Genomic DNA, 16,513 nt, shown 5'->3' with positions numbered 1-16,513 from the left:
GTGGGTTGCACAAATTGTTTTTGAATAATTGCTTTAGTTTCTGAGGAGATAATTTATGTAATCTTGTGTGGGTTTTTTTTTTCCATCAGAATAAAATATGAAAGACTCATCCAAGCTGCTGTATACAGCTCTTGTTGGCTCATCTTCATTGATTTATGTTTTCTGGTTTTCCATCATATGGATATACTGCAACTTATTCTTCTATTCTATTTGATTATTCTCAATTTTTGCCATTACAAAATATTGTGATGAGCATTCTTGAACACACCTCCCCGTGCAAATAAGCACACAGCTGTGTTGGATATACACCTACAAGTGCAACTCCAAGGATATGTGTGTTCTCAGCTTTGACGTCTGTGCTCAACTGTTTTCTAGAATTACTGCACCATTTAAAAAAAATTTTTTTAAATGTTTATTCATCTTTGAGAGACAGAGAGAGAGACAGAGCATGAGCGGGGAAGGGGCAGAGAGAGGGAGACAAAGAATCTGAAGCAGGCTCCAGGCTCCAAGCTGTCAGCACAGAGCCCCACACGGGGCTTGAACTCACGAACTGTGAGATCATGACCTAAGCCGAAATTGGACACTCAACCGACTGAGCCACCCAGGCGCCCTGAATTACTGCACCAATTTACACTCACGCCAGCAGTGTAGGAATGTTCCAGTCGCTCCGTATCTCCAGCAACACTTCCTGACGGACTTAAAGATTTGCCCCAATCTGATATGCATGTAATAATATTCCCTTGTCATTTGGTTTGTGTTTTTCCCGATTACCAATAAATGTGAGCACTTTTTCCTATTTAAAAAGTTATCAGGATTGCCTAGAAGCATGAGGAAACTCTCTGACATATACCACTATGGTCATAATTGTGTGAAATACGCATGCATGTGGCTAAAGATTACAATGCAATATGCAAAATAGGTGGTATGTTAGTTTCCTGGGGCTTTTGTAACAAAGTACAGCACGCCGAGGGGCTCAAACAACAGAAGCTTATTGTCTCACAGTTTGGGAGGATAAAAGTTCCAGATCAAGGCATCAGCAGGTTGGTTCTTTCTGGGGGGGGCGGGGGTGTAAGGGAAGGATCTGTTGCTAGCATCTCTCCTGGCTTTTGTAGCATGCTGGCCATCTGCAGTGTTCCTTGCCTTGTAGAAGCATCACCTTGACCTCTGCCTTTATCCTCACATGGTATTCTCCTTGTGGACTAGTTCCCGTGTTTTATAAGGACACCTGCCAAGTTGGATGAGGGGGCCCACCCTACTACCCTTCATATGATTTCCTCTTAACTGATTACATCTGCAATGACCCTATTTCCAAATAAAGTCCCATTCTGAGGTCTCGGAGGTTAGGGCTCTAACACATAAATTTTGGGGGGTGGGTAGAGGGTTACCATTCAACTCATAATAGATGGCTAGGCAACTTTTCTTTCCTTTCTTTCAAGTGCATAATGCTGATGTTGGTAACACAGCAGAGAATGATGGGGAAAACTGTTTGGTGTCAGAAAGGACTGATTTACATCCCAGCTGTGCTTTTTATTAGCCTTGAGTTTTCACCACGCCAAGCTTTTCATCTATCCTGTGTTGAACAGTTGCTATCTTGGACAGTTTTTTGTGAAAATGAAATGGGATAGAATGTATAAAGAAAGGGCATTTTGGGGCATCTGGGTGGCTCAGTCGGTTGGGCATCTGACTTTGGCTCAGGTCATGATCTCGTGGTTCATGAGTTCGAGGACCACATTGGGCTCTGTGCTGACAGCTCAGAGCTTGAAGCCTGCTTCAGATTCTGTGTCTCCCTCTCTCTCTGACCCTCCCTGGCTCATGCTCTGTCTCTCTCTCTCTCTCTCTCAAAAATAAATAAACTAAAAAAAAAAAAGAAAGGGCATTTCATCGTATTTGACAAACAGGGCAGTCAGTAAATACCAACTCCTTCTCCCTTTGTCATTGCATTATATTCAACATTTTACAACTTTAAAATAATAAATAGTTAAGCAGCTAGCTAACTAGAGGAATGCATGAATGAATGCATGAATGAATGAATGGTGCTGGGAAGTGACACCCGCCTCAGTAGCCAAGAAAAGAGTCACACAAGTGATTTCCTAAGGCCAAATGTCCACCACTTACTGTGCAAACCTGGGATGACTGTTTACACGAAGCTGTTAGAAGCAGAGAGGGGTGACGGTATGAGTATAGGGATTTGGATCCAGTTCTGGGTTGTTTTGTGTCTTAACCACCTTGGGCGGAGATCAAGTTTGCAGGGGAAGCTCGGTGCCCACTGCCTCTGCCCCAGGTGTCCGGGTCCCTTCCCCCATCAGATTACTTGATCACAGGCCATCTAGAGATCTTGGGGCCCCACACTGAGCCAGGAAGGAAGACAAATGTGGGAGGGTTGGGGACGAGGGGGTTTCCTTCTAAGGGCTGGGTAGAGTCACCCGACAGCCTACAGGGCAGGGGCATCTCAGAACTGAGTGAATTGTAGCCATGGCTGAAGCCAGGAACTTCCCAAACCCCAATGAGATTACCGCATTGAGAGCCAAACTCCCCCCGCAGCCGGGGAACACTGGTGAGTCAGGGAGCTGGGACCAGGGGCCCTTTTCCATGTCAGGAAGAGCTGGGTGCTGGGTTGCCCCGATTCCCTCACAGGTTGGAGGAAGGGAATATCAGGTTTGAGTCTTCCTGAGGCCCTTTTCAGCCCATCCGCCGTCACCGCCGTGACTTCTTATACTAGAGAGATGGCCTTCTTTTTCCAGCCCTTTCTAAGTCCTCCCGTCTGGTAGGTAGTGAACCCAGAATACCCCGGGGGATACGGCAGTTTCCTGAAGACTGTTTGAGGCATCTCAGGGGGTGAGAGAGTGTATATCCTTGGGGAGAGGGAGGCTTACCTGGTTTCCCCCAGGTCGATGGGGACAGACGTCCAAGGATAAGACCTGGAGATATCTCTGCCTGGCTGTGTCCCTGATCCTGCTTCTCATGCTCATTATCCTCTGTGTGGTTCTGCCCAAAGGTAAGGCATCTGGGCCAATGGGGACAGGGTGACCACAGGGAAGCAAGCACCTTGGCTCCTAACCTGCAAAGGCAGGTCTGCAGGGCTGGTGCAGGGGTGGCCGGTCTGTGTCCCTAGTGGGATCATAATGGCAACAGAATGGAGCTCACTCCCCCACCAGTCTAACAGGCTGGGGGGCCTGCATGGGCCCAAGTCAGTCTGAGTTGTTGGTGAGTGTCTTCCCAAAGCTCATCCCCCAACTGGACTCGAACTCCACCCTCCCTGCTAAAAAGTATACACCTGAACAAAGGTCCTGTCTTGCCGCTTACTAGCTGGATGCTTTAGACAAGGACCTTTACCTCTCTGGGCCTCAGTTTCCTCATCTGAAAAATGGGTGGGGCATTTCAGAGCCCCAGAATGCCTTGCTCTGGGAACGGGAGAAAGTCTTGGCCCCTTGGGGTTTGGGGAACAAGGAGAGACCCCAGGAAGGTTCTGGGGTCCAGAACACCTACTTGCGCCTCTCCCCAGTCTTGAAGAGGACACAGCAGGTGCAGAAGGAAGTCATTCAACTGAATGAAAAAGGTGAGTGGGGTTCAACATGGTCGGCCTCCTGCCTCTCCACCATATCTCCTCTCTCTGCCAAGACCTTGACCAGCCCTTTCTTTTTGGGCCTCCCAGTGATGCAGGGACTGGGGCATGCCAGGCATGACCTGGACTTCATTCGGGGTGAAATGTTCCGGCAAATGAAGGCTGTACTGGCAGGCAATGGTAAGGAGTGGGGGAGGGGAGGTGAAGAGGGAGGGGTGCCCCGATACAGCACCTGTAACAGTGGTGGGGCTTCTGGCAAGTGGCTCTCAGAGGGGCACCCCGATGCCAATGGCTCCTCAGATCTTTTCAGAAAGTTCAAGTGACATGATCAGATCATACTTAGAGTGGAGGGCTCCCAGGAAAACAAGACTTTTGAGACAGCCAGATCTGGTCTAGGCTTGTGGTTGTGCATGACCTTGGGCAGCCCATTTAAACCACTCTGAGCTTCAGTTTCCTCAGCTGTAAAGTGGGGGGGGGGGGGGAAATTAACACTATCTTCTTTAAGACAGACTGTCAGGATCGGAAGCCTCCACTCTCAAAAACCACACTAGTGTGTTACAAAATGTGGTCAGTCCTTAGCCACACGACACGTTAGAAGTACCTGGAGAACTTGCTACAGTGTAGATTTCTGGGCCCCAAGCAAACAACACTACTGGATCGAATGCTGCTGGAGGGAGTGTTCTTGGTGCTACATACTTTTTATATAACTTTTGTGTGAGTGGATGAGATGCGGTATACCTACATTTAGTTCTTATTATTCAAGTAGCTATGTTTTATGTGGTCCCTGCAAATGATGGATTGGCGAATACTGAATCATTGTGGAAATAACAGCATTAGTTTTACTTGACCCCCTGGTCATAACATTTAGTCAACTGGTCAATACATAACCTTGTTTTTGTGTGTTTCTGTATAAATGTAAAGTTTATTTTTATTTTTTTATTAAAATATTTTTTAATGTTTATTTATTTTTGAGAGGGACAGAGAGACAGAGAGCGAGTGGGGGAGGGGCAGAGAGAGAGAGAGAGGGAGAGGGAGACACAGAATCTGAAGCAGGCTCCAGGCTCCGAGCTGCCAGCACAGAGCCTGACAGGGGGCTCCAACTATGAGATCATGACCTGAGCCGAAGTCAGACACTTAACCGACTGAGCCACCCAGGCGCCCCTAAAGTTTATTTATTTTGAGAAAGAGAGAGAGGAAGAGAGAGAATCCCAAGCAGGCTCTGTGCTTTTAACACTGAGTCTGACCTGTGGCTCGATCCCAAGAACTATGAGATCATGGCCTGAGTCAAAATCAAGAGACGGATGCTTAACCAACCGAGCCACCAGGCTCACCTGTTTGTTTATTTATTTATTTATTTATTTATTTATTTATTTTTAACGTTTATTTATTTTTGAGACAGAGAGAGACAGAGCATGAATGGGGGAGGGGCAGAGAGAGAGGGAGACGCAGAATCCGAAACAGGCTCCAGGCCCTGAGCGGTCAGCACAGAGCCTGATGCGGGGCTTGAACTCACAGACCGCGAGATTGTGACCTGAGCCGAAGTCGGACGCTCAACCAACTGAGCCACCCAGGTGCCCCTAGGCTCACCTGTTTAAATATATTTAATAGATATTGTTTCACTAACATTGAACTCATAGCCAACAGCACTATAACTCATGCCTGAAGGAAGCTTACCTAATGCGCATGCATTTTCTCTGTAAGGCACGTCGCAGCCTTCTTGCGCATGTAGGAACACTGACAGTGCTTTAGCACGACTCTTGAGGGCCTTTGTAAACAGCAAAATCGCCTACAGAAGGCATAAAAACATGAAGCGCGTGACACGAAATGGCCCACCAAAGGCGCACTTGCTTATGGTATGAGAAAAGAAACAGCAAGGCAGAACTTGCCTTATTCTGTCTGACTCCAGCTTTTTGCCACTCTGTGCAGGTCTGTGAGTGACAAGGAGAACCTCACAAGTATTGATTTGGGGGTTACGAATCAATGTTAACAAGTAGGTGAATTTGCAAATATGGAGCCTGCAAATAACAAAGATCCACTGTGCGTGTGTGTGTGTGTGTGTGTGTGCATTCACTAACTGGATATAGATGGATGCAGTGAGAATTCTCTGTATCACTCCTGAGCCCTCACTGCCGAGTTCCCACCTAACCCCCAGGAACCACTGTAATTATATTGTATAGTTATATATGTTTTTCTTCAGAGCACAGTTTCTTCAACTGTGCGCCATTGATGTTTGGGGCTGAATCATTCTTCCAGGGGGGGAAACTGTCCTGTGTAATGTAGCATCCCTGGCCTTGACCCACCTGATGGGATAACCTGCTGTCAGTTATGACAACCAAAAAAGGTCTCCAGGTGTTGGCCATTGTCCCCTGGGGAAAGAATCACTTCTGGCTGAAGACCACTGCTCTAGAGTTTCTTTAAGCAAATGAGGAATGTCAAAACTTGTGTCCCTCTATTTTACACTAAAGTAGGATATTATTCACACTGTTCCTTGAGTCCCTTTTCCCCATCTCATAGGCTATCTATAGCATTTTCCTATTTCCATCTGATGAGGTTCAATAGTGGGGGGGTGCCATCTTACCAGGTAGTGAGCTTCCAACTGTTGGGTGTGTTCAAGTGGAGACCATTGGGAATGTGACCAGGGGGTGATGGGGGACACACCCCTTCACCGGGTGGGAAACTGGATATGCCAGTTTGGCTAATGGCTCCATTCTCACAGAATCCTCATGTGAGCCTTGCCCCCTGGACTGGAAGGTCTTTCAGGGCTCCTGCTACTTTTTTTCCCTGGACAACCTCACCTGGACCCAGGCTAATGATTCTTGTGCCCAGAAGCAAGCTCACCTGGTTATCATCAACAGCCGAGCAGAACAGGTGGGAAACGGAAGGTAGAATCTTAGCAGGTTGGGAGAGGGATTATAAAAGAATTTGGGGGTTCATATTTCTGTCCCCTTTGGGGTCTAGCACAATACTCCTAGTATGGTCTTCAAGACCTGCTTCATCTTGCTTCAACCCAAGCTCACTGCTGTGACATGTGGGGAATGGACCCTGTGCACTGAGGTCCTGCCTCCAAGCTCTGATTCATGTAGGTCCCTCGGTTTGCAGTGCCCTTACTCTTGCTATCTGTGTGGAGAACTCCTACTCACCTGTCAAAACCCCAATACAAACATCCCTTCTCCATATTCTCTCATGACATCATCAGAGACCTTCACCACAGAACTTCACACTGCATCAGGGTTGTAAGTGTGGGGCTGGATCTAAATAATATCCGGCTCTCCTGGTCCAGAAACAAGGCTTGGCCCGAAGAAACTCATCAAGAGTGTCTTTTGAGCTGGGTTTCCAGCCAGAGATATTCCTACAGCCTAAGATCAAACCTTGCTCTGATATGCATTGACCTTAAAAAACAGTCACAACCAATATTTGTCCACTGCTTCTTTCTAGGTGCACATACCTCACACAGTCTATTCTTTTGATCTTGAGAATATGCTCTGAAGTGGAGATTCTGTTCTTTCCATTATACAGATGAAGAAACCAAGGGGTGGATTAAATGAGGCCATACGATATGCACATAGTAGATCTGGAGTTCGCATCAGGATAGAAAGTGCTGTGCGTGGCTTCCTCTGTCTGCTTGCCCACCCCAAATCCCCTCTACACCTTAGCCCTCCTCCGGTCCCTGGACACTCCAACCTCTGTCCTTTCAGCTCTGATGGAATTTTACCTCGCACTGTGCCTTCTCCCATCTAGGACTTCCTGACATCAACTGAGCAGGTGACATCCTGGACAGGCCTCTTCAAAGAGGGCCAGAAAGGAAACCGCAGGTGGATGGATGGCTCAACCCCCACCTACACGTGAGTCTCCCTGTCTGTGATGCAGATGTCTCTAACCACCCAAGACAGTCTTCCCCTAAGAGACTGGCAGGGCTTTTAAAGAGCGATTTTATGACCACTCCGGATGTTCCCCTGTCATTCATTCACTATTTACCTGAAGCAACTCCCAAAACACAAGCCCTTTCTATCATAGCAGCTATCGTTATTTTATTACTTGGGAATGGTGTTCCCATTTAAAATGCTTGAGAAACAGTAGATTCAATGCCAAACTGGTCCTGTGTTGCAGGACTTCTCAGAGCCTTGGATGTGCCTATTCAGGAGTATAATAACGTAGCCTTTGCCAACTGCATGAGTTTCCTGTAGTCGCTGTAGCAAAGAGCCACAAACTGGGAGGTGAAAACAACAGAAACTTATTCTCTCACAGTTATGGAGGCCAGAGTCCCAAAACAATATGTCAGCAGGACTACACTCCCTCCAATGCCTGTAGGGGAGGATCTTTTCCTGCCTCTTCCAGCTTCTGGTGGCTCCAGTTGTTCCTTGGCTCATGGGCCCATCGCTCCAATCTCTGCCTCTGTGGTCACATACCCTTCTCCTCTCCCCTGTGTCTTCTCTCTTCCGTCCCTGATAAGGACACTTATAGTTGGATTGAGGCTCACTCAGTCAATCCAGGATGATCCTCTCTCAGCATCCTTCACTTAAGTTAATCTGCAAAGACTCCTTTCCCAAGTAAGGTCGCACTCACAGATATCTGGGTTAGGATGTGGGCATATCTTTTCAATGGGGACAACACTGAACCCACTATACCTTCCTGGCAGTTACCTGCCTTCTCACACTCTTTGCTTTTGGACATTTCCATCTGCCAGCATCATCCTTCCCTGTCTGGCAAACTGCTCTGGATGGGTCCAGGCCCAGGGTATAATTAATCACCTTGGCAAACTCATCTGCCACCTGAGCACCTACCATATACCTTACATGCACTGGTCATCACATCCTCAGAATGTGCTCCCATTTTGCAAAAGAGGAAAACAGAGGCTCGGATATTAAGACTGTTGCCCTGGTCACATAGATGACAGGTGGCAGAGCTAGAAGTTGGACAGGGTGAATCTGGCTTCAAGGTGAATGGACCTCAGAGAAGGGGAGAGGGTCAGCGCGATGAGGGAGTCAGAGAAAGTGGCCCCAGAACTTGGAGACTCCCAGCTCCCCTGAAGACTGTTTCCTGTTGCTATTCCCATTTGAGCTCAGTCTCTCCACTTGGAAAAAAAAAAAAATGGGAAGGGGTTGACCAGATGACTACTGTAAGATGGGCTCAATAAATGATTCCCACTTGGGGCCTCAAGAACCTTAGGGCCAGACCCTCACTCATAGAGAGCAGGGTAGGGGGCTCAGGCACTGGCCCATCTACTCAGGAATTTGTGGGCATCTCTTGACAGTAACTGGGAGTCCAAGAAGCTACATGATAATGGAACTGCCCCCGCCTGCATGATGATACACAACCATGGATACTGGAGCAACTTCTCTTGTGAATCAGGGAGATTTGCTTTCATTTGTGAGAGGCGACAGAACTGCTAACCAAGCCCTTATACTGCACTTCCTGGGACTGACGCAGTACCCTTGATATACAGCCTCAAGCCCTATCCCTGCCTTCTCTGGGTTCTGAGTTCACAGAGGCAACAATAGAGGACATTTCTCCAAAGCCTAGTGTCCTTTTCTTGGCATTGGGCTTGCTCACCCTTTATTTCCTTTCCCGATTTCTGCTGAGTGGAATGTTCCAGAAGCAGTCCTGGGCCCATCCCTGCAGGAGAATGATAATTCTTAACTTCCATTAAATCCAGGCTTGGCCACGATCTTGCTTGAGCCAATGAAATGTGATGGGAATTGACATGTGCCACGTTAAGCAGGAATCTTAAGAGCCTTGTGTGGTTCTTCCATCTTCATTTTGCCCTTGTCAGAAGACCACCTCTTCCTAGAAAGGACAGCTCCTTCAAATGTGGTCCTGCAGTGAAGAAGACCCCCTTCAGGCAGAGCTTCTGCTGACCCATAAACATGACCAAGAAGTGAATTTTTTTGTGGTTATTGGCCACTAAGATTTTGAGGTCACCAGTTGTTACCGCAGCATACTGAACTTATGCTGACTGATACAGGGGACAAAGTTCCATTTCATAAAACCCCAAGATCTAGGGCTTTCTTCTAACACAAAAAGCCTAAAGCTTGTGGATACGGGGTGATTGGGTCCCTCACATTCATTCAACATTACCATTACCTCAGCCAGCCTCTCCATCTTCCTCTTCAGCATCTCCCTCCAGGCCAGTCTCCTCTCTGGTTCCCAGTGAGATTGTTCTAAGACATCTCCAAAGCCCCTTCACCATCTGGCCACTTCCCTTTCTTCATGCCCCTCACACCTCCATGTGTTTGCTCTTGTAGTTTTCTTTGCCTGGAATGCTCCCTGCCCCTGGCTTCCTGTGGGACATTTCCTCATCCTTCACTGGGCCCAAATCAACTGGTACCATCTGCATGGGCTACTCAAGAGCCTGACTCTTGCTTTCCTATCAGAGACCTTTATTAACGTTGTGATTATGATTTACGTTGTACAATGCAGTGGATTCTTAACCCATTAAAAAAAAATCCTTCAATCCCTTAACTGTGTCTTGCCATTTCTGTTAATTCCAAAACCTAGGTCAGTTTCCTCCACATTTGTAAGCCTGGATTCTTGAGACCAAGATCTGTGAGAAAGTGCAGGGATCGATCAGGCATTAGGATTAGGCATGGCCATTCCCTGCACCTGGCCCAGGCTCTCTTCCTTATACGTGTGTCACTCATGGCTAGATAGTCATGGCACAAGAAAGTTAAGATCTGTCAGAATAATTGTTCTCCAACAAGTTTCATTTTGAATTGGCCAAAATAGCAATTTGGTCTGGTCCCTGCCATCTCTTTCATCAGAATCTGAAACTGTATGGGGATGAGATACATGCCTGTATCCCTGTTGCAGAGAAGAGAAAAATAAAATGTGATTCTCTTCCAGGACCATGGAGGTGAGTGGTCAGAAACTAGGAGTGGCCTCTTGTTCTTCAGAAAGTGTAGCTGAAGTTCAGCTATTAGAAAAATGCAGTCGCCAGGTTGACCAGATATCTCACAGTGATTTGGCGAAGGGGACCAAATCATGTGCTCTCTCTGGATGCATTTTGCAACTGATTCATTCAGTAAAAACTCACAAGTACCTATAATATGCCAGAGACAGTGATTAAGAACCAGGGTGGACACACCTGTCACCAGGTTGCCTTGATGGGGCTTTGTAGTTTATGGCAGAGGGGGAGCTGATAGAACAGGGGTAGAGAGCAAGACCGAGTCACTCATGTCAAGCAGTAACTTATGTCAAGCAGGGACACACACAGCCAAAGACATACACCGAAATCAGCACAAGCTGATGGCATCCAGAACTGGTAACCTGCAGAGCCAAAAGAGGTCTGCTGAGGCCCAAGACTGATTCAGCTCTTTTTCAAAAGGGAGTATCCGGGGCGTCTGGGTGGCTCAGTCAGTTAAGCGTCCCACTTCGGCTCAGGTCATGATCTTGCAGTCTGTGAGTCCGGGCCCCGCATCGGGCTCTGTGCTGAAGCTCAGAGCCTGGAGCCTGCTTCGGATTCTGTGTTTCCCTCTCTCTCTCTGCCCCTTCCCTGCTCATGCTCTGTCTCTCTCTGTCTCAGAAATAAACATAAAAAAAAAAAAAAAAAGAAATACTCTAGGTATTTCTTAAAAAAAAAGGAGGGGGGAGTATCTTTGCAGCAAACTGTCAGACTCTCCAGACGCTGCCCCTTTCACATCTAACCGCATTGAAAAGGGCATCTGCCCGATGTTCAGAGATCATCCTCCAGCACTTGAACATAATAACATAACATGTGCGGGGAGCTGACCCAGACCAGACTGAAGCCTCATTCCAGCTGTGCGCTCACGGACTGACCTCGCATTTGCTTTGTTAACTTCTTACCCCTTGCGGTGCCTTGTTAGTTGTGTGACTTTGTCTTGCGCTTTGCTTCGTGTGACGTGAGTGAAGCCAAGTTAAACACGTAGTAAAATGTCACTGAGTTTGGAATCCTGAGCCTGCTTTACAATTATGTTAACCTTGCCGTATGGCTGAACAAAGCGGACCCTGTGGGGACACACACAACATGTGTATGTGCCTCCATAGAGTGCTCGCGACGGGAGGTCTGAACAAGCAACAGTGGGACCTGATCCTCACTGGGGAAGGATCCAAATCCAGGAAAATAATTTCATCGCAGCCCACCCTGACTCTGAGAGAACATCCGTTTATTTGTTGACTCCGATGCTACAGCCAACCCAAGAAAGTAGCATTTTGCTCGTGTGGACTCTTTAACTCATATTTGCATAAACTAGTTTCTCCCCCTGAGAAGGTAAACACCAGAAGGAACCGCATCTTTCTTGCTCTGTGTTTGAATTTCTAGAGCCTGGAACGCAGAAATCTCTCAATAACGTTTGGTGAATGAATGGATGGATAAGTTCCAAAGGCATGGGGTAAGGTAGGCAAACAGTGAGCTGGCTCCGTTCCTTCTGGCCACAGTCCTACAGGGCTCCCCTGAGTGACAAAATAATAACATGTGCTAAGTGCCAGACAGTTTATACATTAGGCAGATGCTATTACTATTAGCTTCCCCGTCTTCAGACAGAGAATCGGAGAGGTGAGGTCATTCCCAGGATTTCCACCTGAGTCTGTCTGATGTGAGTCAGTGCCCTGAGGCACAAGGGCTACCAAAGTTATCACACACAAGATCTGTCCTTGCCTATTAATCTGTGTTTAAGAACCTGAAGAGAACTGAACAGTTCCCACTAGTGGCCAGCTAGTCTTTGTTGAAAGAAGTAAACGACAAGCCCCAGGAATTCGCTGGAAGCCATGTCTTGGGGTAGCAGGCGATTAGAAGCATTGTCTCAACCCACCACCCCCAGCCTCATCCCATGCGTTTAGAGCTCATCAGCCAAGGCCCCTGGGCACACTTCCTGGAGGACGCAGAGAGGTGAACAGAGTTAGGCTCATCAGGAGTCGGTCGATGGCATTAAAGAACACGCTGGGCCCCCTTCCCTGCACAGCCTGCCAAACCCCCTGGCATACCAATCCCTGGAAGCCAAGATGGGGCTCATTACTGAAAGAGTCACAGGACTTCAAGTGACAGCTGGGGACTCATTAAAAGTTGGCTCACAATTCCCCACCCTCCACTTCATTTGTGGAGATTAAAGAGTCCCTGTGGATCAGCTACAGACCTGCAGGCAGATGAGATCTGATGCACAGCCCAGGGCTAAGGTGGAGACAGGGCCAGGGACTCACCCCCCTCTGGAGAACTGGTCCCCAGATAGTTTTCCGACTTTGACTCAAGCCCAAACCTGGCCATTTGATTAACATCAAGAGACAGAAGTGGCAACTGAGGTGACATTCTCTTCCCCCAAGCCACAGATTCCCAGAGCTGCAAACAGCCGAATGCTACAACATGCACACTGGGGCTCCGGGCAGCAGAACCCAAGCGTGCAAAGCACCTGCTGCCGAGCGTGGCTGCTGTGATCGCTCCGCGCTGCTGACTATGCGGGTGGGGGTGTCCAGAGCTCCGAGGGCGGCTGACAATTCTACTTCTGCAGCAGGCTCCCTGCAGTTATGGGTATTACCTGGCCAACACCGCCCCTCCTTCCCCACTACACTGGCAGCCCTGAGAGGGCAGGACCAATATGAACTTGCTTAGCATTGTGTCCCCCCAGCCGGGCACCTAATAGGTGTTCAATAAAACTGGCTGAGAGAACAAACTAGCCTCTCACTACAACCCTATGGGAAGTCCGTGTGCTGCAAGGTCCCCCTGAGGTGTGAATAGCTATTCCCCAATTTATCTGAAATTCACTGACATCACAGCCAGTCTCCCTCTTGTAAACTGTGTGTCGTCTAATGCCTGTTGGGGTTATGGGGTAACGCACTCTGTAATCTGATCCCCACCTGCCATTTTAGGCCATTTTGAGCCACTCACCCCTCTTGCTGCCCAAGACTCTGTCATGTCGGCCTTACTCTGTTCCTTGGATGGACAATCATCTTTTTGTCTCAGGTCCTTTGGACATGCTGCTCCTTCGGCCTGGTGTACCCTTTCCTCTCACTCTGCCCCTGGAACAAATGTCGCAGCTGAAATGTCACTTTATCCATGAACCCGCCCCCCTATGCCCACCTGTACCCTCCCTACTCTCTGTGGATTGGTATTTGGGCTCCTACAGCCAACCGCCTTCCTTCCCTCAAACTCCTCACCCTCTCGTCTACATTCAGTTATCCATCATCCACCCTCGCCCTTCTACTGTAATGTTCACAGGAGCAGGTATGTCAGTCACGGTGGGCTCCCTGGCGAAGGGCTCAGGCATTGCATACGCAGCTGTTGGACACATGCTGGCTGGGGCTGGACTTCCTCTGAGCTGGAGATAAGAGTTACCTCGTGCACAGTCTTTGGGTACTGAGGCCGGACATGCTTATCAGACTAAGCAGCTGGTGTGCCCTGTTCCGACTTTACCCAGTTATCAAAGAGAAGATCAAGCATGAGGCTTCCTCCCGCCATGCACCGTGAGGGGATGAGGGGGGACTTCTTAAGCAAGACGATGACCAAGGATTTGAAGACTTCTTCAGCTTGACTTAACTGGGCAATCCGCAGTGGGAGTTTTGTCCTATAAACACTCACGGTGTCCCTGGTTTGTGCTACAGATGGAAAGTGACTGGACCCGAGCTCCACCTCTAAGAGCAACTGGACAGGAGGGGGAGACAAGCGAGCGCTGAGGTCATTCAAATCTGGGAGATAAATGCCGTGAAGATACAACCGACTCCCAGGACGCCACAGCCCCCCGGCCTCCCTGAGAGCCATCGAGGTACAAAGAGCCAGGAAGGAAAGCCACTGACAGTGAACTCACCACCAACACTAGAGGGCGCCGTCCTGTACTTGTGTCTGGGCTCAGGTGGAAGACACAGGGGCGCGGTGCGGTGGAGGGAAGCAGGTGCAGGGCGCTACTCTTGGGGACAGGCTGGGTCTGAGCCACCTCTCCGTCTGCAGCTGTGAGCAAAGGCTCTGGCGCCAGCAAGGGCTGATGGTCGTCTGGGCGACAGAGCCACTTGAACAGTGCTTGTCGGTCACCCCTGGTCAGACCCGGTGGCGAGACCCAGAAATGCACGGGCCTGTCCCGGAGAACGGCTGAGCAGAGCTGCAAGGCTGTGGCTCAAAGCGACTTTGGTTATTGGCCGTTTATCTCCGGTGGCCACACACTCACTGCCGGGCACACAGCAGGTGCGCAGGAAATACCTGTGAGACAAACGAAAGCAGGGTGCCCATCGTTCAAGAAAACATTTGAAATGGGCGCTGAGCGGGGAGAGGGGCTCATGTCGACCAAGCACCTACTGGGTGCCAAGCTCTGCACACATGGTGTCTCTTATCCTCATTCAGCCCATTTCACAGAAGAGCAGGTGAGGCCCAGAGAGGCCAAACCACTTGTCCGGGGCCACAGCGCCCTCTCCAGGCAGGGCTGCAAGCTGCAGCTGAGCTGAGACCTTGGCCTCCACTCCTCCTGGGGCTTGGTATTGACTCCCGTGTGCGATGTTAGCCTGGTGTCCTGACCTCTCTGGCCATCCAGAAGCAGCAATAAAAGAGATTTCTCCTTCGTCCTGAGCTCATTTCTTGGTTGACCGTGTGTTTCTCTGATGCCTTTCCCGATTTGAGTTGTGCCAGAAAATCCCCCACATTCTGGCTCTTCTGCTGTCCCAGTGGGATAGAGCTTAGAGGAGAGTGTTGGCTGGACCTCAGTCCAGGCTGGCACCTCCTGCCAGCCCACTCTCTCCTCCTGGGCCCTAGAGGGGCGGTCCTGCGGTGCCTCCAAGTCCCTTCACATTTTGGCTCCAGTCTGACTCCCCAGCCTCCTCTGAGCTCGTTCTGGACACTTCTCCATGCCTTGGCTCTGCTGGTTCCTCTGCCTGCCGTTCCGTCCCTGGCACCGTGTGCGGGAGACTTTTCATCCTTCAGAGTTCAGCTCAGGTGGCACGTCCCTCCTTTGCCGCCTGCACTGTGGGGTCTCACAGCACTCACTGCATGCCTTCCTTCACTGTTTTCTTTAATGCATTTTTATTGAACATTTACTATGTGCAGGAATCATTTTTGATGTTGGGAACACAGCACGGAACCAGTGAGGCACTGTCCCTGCCCTCATGATGTCACAGTGTCATGGGAGACAGCGACCCATAACCAGGTAAGGACAACACTGTATGATAGGGGATCTCAGGGGAAGCGAGGAGTCAGAGAGGCACCAGACCCAGCCAGGAGTGGGGTAATCAGGAAAGGCTTCCTGGAGGAGGTGGCAGGTGATCTGAGACCAGTTAGTTGAGGCAGATGGGAGGGAGGCATGAGGGATGTGGTGGGACCTGGGGTGAGAGTCTGGTACATTCAAGAAATTGAAAATGCTCCCATCTCATTTTAGCTTAGAGATGCAAAGTGGGTGTTGGAAGAGAGAGAGGGGGCTGAGAGGAAACTGGAGGGACTAGCAAGGAGCAGACTTTTGGCTGCAGGGAGGCATCTGGGACTAGGGAGCCATGGATGGTTCTAAGCAAGGGGAAGGATGGAATCTGGTTTGTTTAGCAGGATCCCTCTGGTGTTGTGTGGGAAGCAGGTGCAGAGGTCAGAGCCAAAGCAGAGAACAGAAGCAGGGGGGATGCTGTAGTGGGTTTAAATAGTGTCACTCAGAAATGTGTGTTCTTGGCACCTGGGTGGCTCAGTCGGTTAAGCGTCTGACTCTTGATTTCCACTCAGGTCATGTCTCCCGGTCATGAGATAAAGTCGGGTTCTGCACTGACAGCATGGGGCCTGCTTGGGGTTCTCTATTTCTCCCTCTCTCTCTGCCCCTCCCCTGTTTACATGCGCACTCTCTCTCTCTCTCTGTCTCAAAATAAAGAAATAAACTTTTTTAATAAAACAGGAAAAACCCAACTACAGTATTGAAAAAAAAGAAGAAGAAATGCATGTCTGCTTGGAACCTCAGAATTGTGACTTTGTTTGGAAATAGGGTCTTTACAGACGTAAATAGATAAGGATCTCGAGATGAAATCCTGGGTGGTGGCCCCCGATATGGCTGG

At 49.1% G+C, this 16,513-nt stretch overlaps 1 protein-coding gene across 3 annotated transcripts; it reads left to right on the top strand.

Annotated features, from left to right (window-relative positions):
• The first annotated feature begins 1,800 nt into the window (after positions 1-1,800).
• LOC124524490 (C-type lectin domain family 4 member G-like) lies at positions 1,801-15,747 on the top strand. 3 transcript variants are annotated; one of them, XR_006965246.1, is made up of 8 exons: positions 1,801-2,554; positions 2,888-2,995; positions 3,503-3,556; positions 3,653-3,742; positions 6,279-6,430; positions 7,301-7,404; positions 14,108-14,268; positions 15,534-15,747. XR_006965246.1 is itself a non-coding variant. In XM_047096786.1 (7 exons), exons 1-7 carry the CDS (start codon positions 2,473-2,475, stop codon positions 14,139-14,141), a joined length of 624 nt encoding a protein of 207 aa, XP_046952742.1. In that variant the 5' UTR covers positions 1,801-2,472; the 3' UTR covers positions 14,142-15,072. The 3 variants fall into 3 exon arrangements, 2 of the variants coding, with proteins under 2 accessions (XP_046952742.1, XP_046952741.1); XM_047096786.1 differs by lacking the exon at positions 15,534-15,747 and having other exon boundaries at positions 14,108-15,072; XM_047096785.1 differs by lacking the exons at positions 14,108-14,268; positions 15,534-15,747 and adding an exon at positions 8,814-10,021.
• Positions 15,748-16,513: the final 766 nt, after the last annotated feature.

This window comes from Lynx rufus, unplaced genomic scaffold (assembly GCF_022079265.1).
Source record: "Lynx rufus isolate CCGP_SWC_20201006 ecotype Redwood Valley unplaced genomic scaffold, mLynRuf1.p SCAF_4, whole genome shotgun sequence".
Taxonomy (NCBI): Eukaryota; Metazoa; Chordata; class Mammalia; order Carnivora; family Felidae; genus Lynx; species Lynx rufus.
The sequence above is the reverse complement of the archived record's forward strand: the minus strand, read 5'-3'. Positions and strand labels throughout refer to the sequence as shown.

Bases quoted from the DNA above. Each gene is read 5' to 3' on its own strand.
- LOC124524490 (XM_047096785.1), top strand. From the start codon at position 2,473: ATGGCTGAAGCCAGGAACTTCCCAAACCCCAATGAGATTACCGCATTG. The intron at 2,555-2,887 runs GTGAGTCAGGGA...GGTTTCCCCCAG, and splicing joins CCCGCAGCCGGGGAACACTG to GTCGATGGGGACAGACGTCC. The intron at 2,996-3,502 runs GTAAGGCATCTG...GCCTCTCCCCAG, and splicing joins CTGTGTGGTTCTGCCCAAAG to TCTTGAAGAGGACACAGCAG.